The sequence below is a fragment of the Oncorhynchus gorbuscha genome, linkage group LG04, assembly GCF_021184085.1.
Source record: "Oncorhynchus gorbuscha isolate QuinsamMale2020 ecotype Even-year linkage group LG04, OgorEven_v1.0, whole genome shotgun sequence".
NCBI classification, from domain to species: domain Eukaryota; kingdom Metazoa; phylum Chordata; class Actinopteri; order Salmoniformes; family Salmonidae; genus Oncorhynchus; species Oncorhynchus gorbuscha.
Window position 1 is genome coordinate 35,152,260 of NC_060176.1, and position 10,568 is coordinate 35,162,827.

A 10,568-nucleotide genomic window follows, 5' to 3' on the forward strand; every position below is an offset into this window, starting at 1 on the left:
ACTCATTTTAACTTCCTATGAAATTCTGCTTCAATATATCCACATAATTTTCCCCCCTCATGACACCATCTATTTTATGAAGTGCACCTTCTGCAGCAAAGCACCCCCACAACATGCTGCCACCCGTGCTTCACGGTTGGGATGGTGTTCTTCAGCATCCCCCTTTATCCTCCAAACATAAACGATGGTCATTATGGCCAAATAGCTCCATTTGTGTTTCATCAGACCAGAGGACATTTCTTCAAAAAGTACGACCTTTGTCCCCATGTGCAGTTGCAAACTGTTGTCTGGCTTTTTAATGGTGGTTTTGGAGCAGTGGCTCCTATGCTGAGCGGCATTTCAGGTCATACCGATATAGGACTCGTTTTTACTGTGGATAGATACTTTTGTAGCTGTTTCCTCCAGCATCTTCACAAGTTCCTTTGCTGTTCTTGGATTGATTTGCATTTTTCGCAACAAAGTACGTTCATCTCTTGGAGAACGAACACGTCTCCTTCCTGAGCGGTATGACGGCTGCTTGGTCCCATGGTGTTTATACCTTCAGGTGTTTGGAAATTGCTCCCAGGATGAACCGGTCTTGGAGGTCTGCAATTTTTTTTTCTCAGGTCTTGGTTGATTTCTTTTGATTTTCCCATGATGTGTGTAACTAAGTCAGGTTTGCAGGCCTCCTTGCTTGCACACGCTTTTTCAGTTCTGCCCACACATTTTCTATGGTCAGGGCTTTGTGATTGCCACTCCAATACCTTGACAAAGGGATACTGAGTTTGAAGGTAGGCCTTGAATTACATCCTCAGCTACACCTCCAATTGACCCAAATGATGTCAATTTGCCCATCAGAAGCTTCTAAAGCCATGAAATAATTTTCTGGAATTTTCCAAGCTGTTTAAAGGCACAGTCAACTTATGTATGTAAACTTCTGACCCACTAGAATTGTGATACAGTGAATAAGTGAAATAATCTGTCTGTAAACAATTGTTGGAAAAATGACTTGTCATGCAAAGTAGATGTCCTAACCGACTTGCCAAAACTATAATTTGTTAACAAGACATTTTTTGAGTCGTTGAAAAACGAGTTAATGACTCCAACCTAAGTGCATGTAAACTTCAACTGTAGATCCATGACTACATGGAACTCTATTCCACATCAGGTAACTGATGCACGCAGTAGAATCAGATTTTTAAAACACAGGTAGAAATACACCTTATGGGACTGTAGAGACAAATAGGTGTAGACACATGCAATTCTGGGATCTCCTTTTTCAGCTCATGAAACATGGTACCAACGAGTGATGCACCGATATGACATTTTTGGCCAATACTGATATCCAATATTTTCCTTGCCAAAAATCCTGCGGCCTTTTAAGCATTCTAGTACAGTTTATTTAGGATTGTGGCTCAATTACATGGGTTATCAGTCTGCTCAGTGACACCCAGAGAACATTAGCATCATGGCTCAGACTCTGAAACAACTGAATTGAGCCACATTTGTCAACCAGTGTGTATTGAACACTATTCGAGGAGAAACAATACTGTGTGGATGTTTAGGAGCCTGATAACTCTGAGGACGACGCTGGGGGAAAAAAATATTGGGTATTGAGTAGACTGTTACCTCATTTCATTGATCCCCAATCCTTAGGTAAAGCTCTACAGTGCAATATGAATGTCAATACACTCAATAGGCTGACTGGGGAGGTGATTTCCCACAAGTCACAGTCCCTTCCAGAAGGGCTACAACGCTAATTTGCATAAACTCTTAACAGTTGTGTTCTGTGGGTGTCACCGAGTAGACTGAACCCCCACTTCATTGCTTCACATTCCAAACTTGTTTAACATTATCTTGTCTAAATATGGCATGATTCCACCAATTGTAACCTTCTGCTTCACTTTCAAAGAGGTACTTTTATTTTGAAGGCAAACTCCACTCTTGTGAAGAAAGCCACAATAAGGATTAGGCACAACACGCAACCAGGTCAGGTCGAGCCTCACTAGCCAGATGAAGCTATATGGCTGCTTATAACATTAGCTTTGGGCAACAGGGTTAATTAACTGGCTAGCCATTTATTTACATTAACTGAAGTTCAATTTCAATAGGCGAACAACAAGTGGCTACCAAGCTAATACTTAAATCACAAGGATTACTAAATCCTTTCTAAGAATAGTAAAAATGAATGCAGTTTCTACTGGTCATTGTTTTCAGGCTGGTTGTATTGGTGCTATCTAGGTACCAAGCTAAAGCTAGCTAGCTACCCCAGAAGTTGCAGTCAAACAAATAATGCTTTATTACCTTCGTGGTATTGTAAACACATTGTTCGTGGCCAACGTTTGCATACTTCTTTTTTTTACAGCTTTGACAGTGCTACTGGCGCTCAGTAGTGGTGGCGCTTGGCTTGCACGTGCAAATTCAGAAGACAACATTCTATAATAGAACGGTATTATTTGATGTGTCAAATTAAAAGCTTATTTAACACATCAAAGTGTTATTGTCAAATAGTGTTATTTAACGTGCATCTTTTTTGATACGCAAAGACCCAAACGGCGTTCCATAGTACGTCGTGAAGCTAATAGCAGTGATGCTATCACAGTGTAACTCCAGAAGGGCAAACATCTGAACAATAGCGCACATGGTAACATTAGTGTGTACCAGTGCTCAACCAGTCACAAAAGCTCACACCAACCATGACAAAACAGTTGATTTTCAATGGCAATGAATTCCATTATCTTGTCATTAATGGATATCGCCTTTGAGTTGTCTCACTGAAATATTCTTAATCTTTCAAATCGAGTGCTCGATCCACACAGCAGACATTGTGGGCTAGGTTAGGAATGCTGTGTTGCACATGTAGTGAACATTTTATGTGGCGTCATTAAGTCATGTTATAAAGGTATGCATGTAAGCTTTGACATTAGTTTAACGCCGATGTGGATGACCACACACACACAAGCTTGATATGTCCCTTGTCACCTGTCTTTTTACCCACAGAGTAACTAGTGCTCATCTCTCATTCTATTCTTTATTTTTCTATGCTTTTCCTAATTGGTGAGAAGAGATCCTGTAATGTATTTGACAGTACTATTTTGATACTGTAAAAAATGACAGCATCCATTAAAATGTACAGCAGGGAGCTGCAATATCTTTTTACAGTAAGGAAAATAGTACTGTCAAATACATTAGAGCCTCTCTGTGGTAAAACAAAATTACAGTATTAAGCTGGCAACTCAGGGAAAAGCTTTACAGTGCAACGGTTCTCGTAGGTTCAGTAACAGGTTCAAGTAACTCACCTAGCTGTCCGAGCAGGTTCAGTAACACGAAGCAGGCAGCCAGAAAGTAACCACAGCTCCAGGTGGCCTCAATGTAGTCCCGCTGCTCATTCCACTGGAACCACATGCGAATGCCGTCCTCCAGGAAGGTGCTGATCAGACACAGGCGTGCCACGTGAGGAAGGTATTGTTTGGTCACTCTCAGGAACTGCCAGGAAAGAGGAAGTGGTTGTTTAAATGGTTAGTCAGAGAGAGTAGCTCAGTCACAACACATGCAGTTGCAGGTGTGAGATTAAGTTTTCCCTTGGTACATATCTAGGATCCCTCCCTCAATCCAAACCTTAACCATGAGTGAGGAAAATGCTAAAATGACCCAAGATCAGTATCTAAGGTCAACTATTGTAGTCATTAGTGGCGTTTCAGGCAGGTCGTCTTCTGTCCAGTCACAAGTGTTGAACGTCTCAGGTTAATATGACATCTTCTGGGATGCATTAGCATAATAACAGACAACTTTAAATGCCCCCAGCATTGCCACTGGTTGGAGCCAGGAGAAGATGATTTGCTTACCGGGTATGTATTCTTATAAGCAGATTTACGGTTGTCTACAGGGGATCGGTGAAGGGAGGGTGCACTGTTGCAGTGGTGCTTGTACTGTCCCTCTGATGTTAGGTTTTAAACAAACTATTATATTAATCTGACTATCCATGTTACTGTGTTTACTGCGAACAGCCTGAGGTAGACAATTCATAGACACTGATTTAGCAGTCCACCGCTTACCTGTTGATGATAGTATCTTCTGACTGGGTGAGTTTTGTTAAGAGCCCCGACACTAGTCTACAAATTAACATATCGCTTGCGGTACGTTTTTGGAAACATAAGGAACGTATCTTTCATTTAAGCTTAACGATTTTCTAAAAACTAAAACGGTTAAACTACGACACACCTTTATATGGTTAGTGTTCCCACACGGCCATATCTCCATGTTTACATTGCTTGTTTCCAAAGACAGATGGAAGACATGGCTGATTAGCACATGTGGCCGCCTATATAGCTTGCGCTGAACACCTGTGTGTAAGCATAACTGCTATATTTTTTTATTATAACAATTCTGTCAGGGGCATATCAGCATATGTTTCGAAAACAATTATTATAGACGTTTCTAAGAGTAGGAACACAGCGTCGGAAATGTACCAAATGTGGACGAATGTAACCGCTGAAACCAATACATACGGAGCAGAAGTGTTTTTGAAAGCTAAACCAGAGGTAGCCACTACTGCAACTGTTTCGGCTTCATGACTGTACGATTGAAGAATAACTCAAATGGGAAGGGACTACACACACCATCATTGGTTCATTAATATACATTCACTTTTTTTATCCACATTCTAGTTTCGCTATCATGAAAAAGTGAGCAGACTCCCTCCCCTTAATTCAATGATGACTCCTGTCTGGTTCTGTCGTGGCCGCGAGGGCCTTGTGCACTGCCTACCTGGTCTGCCACGTCCTCCGCATTGCTCATCAAATCATTCTGCCCCATGTCACGCTCTGAGTCTGGTACTGCTGGTGCCACTGTAGTTTCCTAGAATTCTAACTGACAAAAATCTGACCTGTCGCCTTGAGTTTTTTCAGACGCTACCTCCTCTTCATCGAAGAAGTGCAAGCGTTAACCTCCGCCCCATAACACAGCTCCCTCTGTAGGCAGTAATTGCCATAGCGTGCCACGTATACTGATCCAAGGGACTAGTGTTCTGGTTGGGAAGCACACCATCCCATGTAGACAGAGGAAACTGGCGGTACTGCAGTTTAACTGACGCGAGCCCAGAAAACGCCCTCAAAGAGAAGTCAATTTTCAAAATGATTTAAGAAGAAACTTTCATCATCACCTTTGTGACAAATATCCATTGAATTTTTCCATTAATTGTCTTCGAGGCCAATTTTCTTCCATCACTCACAGCCGAAGTTTTATATTTGACATTTTATATTCATGCTGCTAGGGATCCTGAGTGACACAGGAGGCACTGCATCTCAGTGTTACAAGGGGTCATATCAGTCCCTGGTTCAAATTCAGGCTGTATCACATCTGGCTGTGATTGGGAGGTTAGTGCACAATTGGACCAGCATGGCCAGGGTAGGCTGTCATTGTAAATAATAATTTGTGTTACATTTTTGGGGGCTGACATTCTGCACATTTTCTCCTCGATAAAAGAGTAGCTCTTAATACAGTTTTCTGTTCCCAAATCTGCTTTGAACAGAGTGGACTAAATTTTGTAGACTTTACCCTTCGCAAAACTTTTTTTTAAATTGCGCTGTGTAGAAGGAATGCAAAGACGAATTGAGTTATTGCAAGCACACCACAGAGTAGGCGTTCCCTAACGGAAATATGCAGATGCATGCTAGAACACGCCAATAGGATCTCGCTAGCGTGTGCTTGACTCTGCCCACGTCCTTGCTTGTTCTGCTCTCTATGACTCATTTGTTTCCATTGAAAATGACAGGCAGTTGTGTATCTTGGATTAGTTATAAATCCTTGGCGTATGGGGTTGGTAATGTTCTCTCGTTGAGCCGTGATTGGCTCAGTGTTCTGTCACTCATTGGGATACTACATCACTGCAAAATGTACAGTCAGAACAAAAAAATGCAGGCCCCTATTGTGCTGCCATAGAGTTACATTAGAAGTGGCGATCCAAGAAAGCTCAAGGTCATTGGCCACAGATAAAATTACGTCAAATCACATTATATCTACAGTAACTTTGATTTGATCTTTGATTGGACAAGCTTACAGTCATCATCTTGAATCAAGTCGACAATCAACTGTAAAATCCTTTTCAATCCTTGTCATATGAAGATAAATTATAGATAAAATGTTTCGGGTGCTCATTCGACATAAACAACAAGTTGGAACTTGCAAATTCAACAATGAGTGGTTTGGAAGTAATCAGTGGCTAACTGCAAGCATTGCAAAGCAATCACTAGCCTGATCTTCAGTGGAGTGGATGTGTGGTCCAAGTCTGAGTTTAAGAGTCTCTTTTCCAAGCTTAAAAGGATAAACATTCAACATTGGCCATGCTGTCAATCCAGCATGACTTCTGCCCCTTTCAAAACAACTGGAAACTCGGAATTGGGAAATCTCAGACTTCAGTGAGTTCAAGACCACTGAAAAAAAGAGCTCCGACTGGGAAAATACATTTTGAACGGTCATCCAACTCGGAATTCCAACTTGCCTCTTTCTAGAACTCCAACCTAAAGATCACTAATGTCATGATTCAACCTTGTTTTTTTTAAATCCCCTGCTGTCTTGAAAGCACCATAAATCCAGAGAATGCCAGACTTTGATGACAAAGTTTGATGACAAAATTTGCCCACGAAGGAGCGCCGTGCCACATTCCTGTTCAAGTGAACACAGCACAACAACGTGAGTCCAGAAATGTATTTTATGCTGCTGCAAAAATGATGTAATATGCCAGGGAGATATGTATACTGTAGCTAAGAAAGTAATACTATGTGTATGTTGGAAAGTAAGCTGTTAGTAGCCCATGTGCATCACCCTAATAATTTGGTCCCTTTTCCCCTCATAATTAAGCCTACTGTTCGGACTTGGTGGTGCACATGTAGCTTATAGCCTGTTTTAGAGAAATGTCATCATTGAATATTGTCTGCTTTACATGCCCCCTTTATTTATCCTACTGACTTGGTATACAGGGAGAATACTGTAAGAACGGCCCATATTCTGAATTCTGTCGCTGCACATTTCAAACATGCTGAACAAATAGTTATATAGACCACGTCTGTCCTAGCACGCTCATTAATGTCTTAATCGAAATTACAGATTATATTTTATCCGCTCATCATCCCCTTATGCCATAGTTTGTACATCTCAATTGTCAGTGGAAACCACATTTGTTTAAGCAAGTCAGCCATATCAACTATGGTTTTTTTAAAGGCAGTAAACAAGGCTGAATGAACTGTTCCGCTGCCAGACAAGGCTTGCCTGATAGCCAGGTTGATTTGTGGTAAGGTGTTGAGATTGCTGTTGGGACACTGCCATTGGGACAGCTTTATGTAGGCCCTAACAGTTTGTGGGAACCATTTGTCAACGTTATAGTCCAATTAATGTATTGTTTATTGTTGTGTTGTGTTGTGGCTTTGCTGGCATGTATCTAAAAAATATATATTTTAAGTTGCCCCACCAAGATTTACAAGCTAAAATCGCCACTGACCCCAACCTTAACCATCACCTTAACTATATTAAATATCAACTTCAATGGGGTAACTTCAGAGTTGGGACATCCCAAGGATTCTAGCGTGGACCGTGTTATGATACTGGTGGTTTGTCAACACTGATCATTTGTAAAGGGACATGTTGGAAGAAAAAAACAAGAAAATGCTGTCATCAGAAAACGGGAGACGTGGAATTTTTCTCTTTTCCCCTGTTAACGTTTCTTAGTTTGTCCGATTTATAATTACATTTGCTTGTATGCATATCACCCACCTCACTTGTTTTATTTGATACATCAACACCGAAATCATATTAACCTGCATAGTTGTGAACATACTGTATCATTGGCATCAGTCAAAAGGTACTTGGTGTGTGACATTGTGTGACAATGAAGACTGAAACATCGAGCAGGTCTACGGTCTATGTGCTCGATTTTTCAGTCTTCGTATTTTCAGATCAATTTTCTTATTATAATGGGTATTTCATACCTTGTCGTAACTAAAAGTACACTATTATGCACAAACCAACAAGTGTTAACTTTAACCAACAGGCGATGCTACTCTACAATAAATGGTGGTGGGTTCGGGGACTCAGAGAAATCAACTTGTTCCAGCGTGGTTGTGAGCTAGCTGTTCATCACTACTGTACTATGTAGGCCAAATTTTTCACCAGCAGGTTAAGTTATTTTGCGGCTAGGAATAAGCATCACCAATAATATTTTTATTTAACTTGGCAAGTTAGTTAAGAACAAATTCTTATTTTCAATGACAGCCTAGGAACAGTGGGTTAACTAGTTCAACCCTTGGTCCCAAATGTGATATAATAAACTCAATAATTTGTTCCAGATTGGTATTGGGATTACACTATTGCCATTGTAAAATTGAAGTCATTACAATATTCTCCAGTTTCTCTGTCTGCCTGTCACACACTAATTTCACAACACCACAGTCAACTACTTCCATCAAAGGGCAGCAGGGTGGCCTAGTGGTTAGAGCATTGGACTAGTAACCGAAAGGTTGCAAGTTCAAATCCCTGAGCTGACAAGGTACAAAATCTGGGATAAAAGTACAACATTTGTCGCCAATGATTGCACGAGTGCCCCTTTGTCATGCCAAAAGACTGTCAAGAGCCTCTCTGTTTTGCAGAGACAATTTACACAATTCTTTTAGCATTGCCACTTTTCTCCAAGTATCTAGACATCTTCCGAATTTGATCGAGGGCATATGCAACTCCATATCAAGGGAAAAACACACCAAATAACCTGTGCCTGAGTGTGTGATATCATCTAGAGACCTCTTATCTCTCCTCATTCCAGGAGGTCTCTTAAGCAGAGCCTTCAGATCTTCTCATTGTTTGGAACGGTTCTCATAGTTATCACCACAAACCCAACAGTGCAAGCATTTGATCCATTAAGATTCAATGGACATTGTTGGTCATAGTCTTAAAATGAATTTCTTGCCAATTGTTAGGTTCTAAATGAACCTATTAAAAAACTCACGGATGCTTAATAAAGCTCAAAGCCAATGCATCTCTGTTGCTAGACAGAACCTTAGTGATATCTGTTCTTCCTCACTTTATCTGACCTGATCTCTGCCCCAAAGTGTTCACAACTGTAACGAACTTCGTGAAACTTCGTTTCATTGCGGTACATGAAATAACTGAAAATACAAAAACAACAAAAGGCTGAAATTAGTTTCACTCCATCTGGTGACTAACACAGAGACAGGTACAATCACCCACGAAATACAACGTGCACTCAGGCTACCTAAATACGGTTCCCAATCCGAGACAACGAGAATCAGCTGACTCCAATTAGGAATCGCCTCAGGCAGCCAAGCCTAACTAGACACACCCCTAATAATACACACTCCCAATTAATACAAACCCCAATACGAAATACAACATATAAACCCATGTCACACCCTGGTCTACCCAAACATATAACAAAAACACAAGATACAATGACCAAGGCGTGACAGAACCCCCCCCTGAGGTGCGGACTCCAGGACGCACCTCAAGAGCATAGGGAGGGTCCGGGTGGGCGTCTCTCCATGGTGGCGGTTCTGGCTCGGGACGTGGACCCCACTCCATAAATGTCCTAGTTCCTCCCCTTCACGTCCTAGGATAATCCACCTTCTCCGCCGACCATGGCCTAATAGTCCTCACCCTGATCCCCACATAACTGAGGGGCAGCTCGGGACCGAGGGGCAGCTCGGGACAGAGTGGCAGCTCGGGACAGAGGGGCAGCTCGGGACAGAGGGGCAACTCGGGACAGAGGGGCAACTCGGGACAGAGGGGCATCTCGGGACAGAGGGGCATCTCGGGACAGAGGGGCAACTCAGGGGCAACTCAGGACAGAGGGGCAACTCAGGACAGAGGGGCATCTCAGGATAGAGGGGCATCTCAGGATAGAGGGGCATCTCAGGACAGCGGGGCATCTCAGGACAGAGGGGCAGCCCGGGACAGAGGAGCAGCCCGGGACCGAAGCAGCCTGAGGGGAAGCCCGGTACTGAGAGGGAGCCCAGTACAGAGAGGAAGCCTAGTACTGAGAGGAAGCTCAGTACTGAGAGGGAGCCCAGTACAGAGAGGAAGCCTAGTACTGAAAGGAAGCTCAGTACTGAGAGGAAGCTCAGTACTGAGAGGAAGCTCAGTACTGAGAGGAAGCTCAGGCAGGTAGTAGGCTCCGGTAAATCCTGGCTGGCTGGTGGACCTGGATGATTCAGGTTGTCTGGCCGATCTAGAAGATCTTGGCAGACTGCCACTTCTGGCGGATCCTGGCAGACTGGCACTTCTGGCGGATCCTGGCAGACTGGTGACGCTGGGCCGACTGGCGGCGCTGGGCAGACAGGAGACTCCGGCAGCGCAGGAGAGGAGAAAGGCTCTGGCTGCGCTGAACAGGCGGGAGACTCCAACAGTGCAGGAGAGGAGAAAGGCTCTGGCTGCGCTGAACAGGCGAGGCGCACTGGACGCGCTGGGCCGACTGGGAGCACTGGTGGCGCTGGACAGACAGGAGACTCCGGCAGCGCAGGAGAGGAGAAAGGCTCTGGCTGCGCTAAACAGGCTGGAGACTCCGATAGCACAGGAGGGGAGAAAAG

The 10,568-nt window shown here is 43.1% G+C and overlaps 1 protein-coding gene across 2 annotated transcripts in view; it reads right to left on the bottom strand.

Annotated features, from left to right (window-relative positions):
- surf4l (surfeit 4, like) overlaps nt 1-4,963 on the bottom strand; it is a 29,371-nt gene extending 24,408 nt beyond the window's left edge. Inside the window, exons 1-2 of one of the 2 annotated variants that reach the window (XM_046346601.1) lie at nt 4,747-4,963; nt 3,279-3,465 (exon numbers count right to left, since the gene is read on the bottom strand). In XM_046346601.1, the coding sequence (XP_046202557.1) occupies nt 3,279-3,465; nt 4,747-4,794 (235 nt within the window). In that variant the 5' untranslated portion in view covers nt 4,795-4,963. Of the gene's footprint in view, nt 1-3,278; nt 3,466-4,746 lie in introns of those variants that run through there. The other variant, XM_046346602.1, reaches the window with a different exon arrangement.
- Between the last annotated feature and the right edge of the window lie 5,605 nt (nt 4,964-10,568).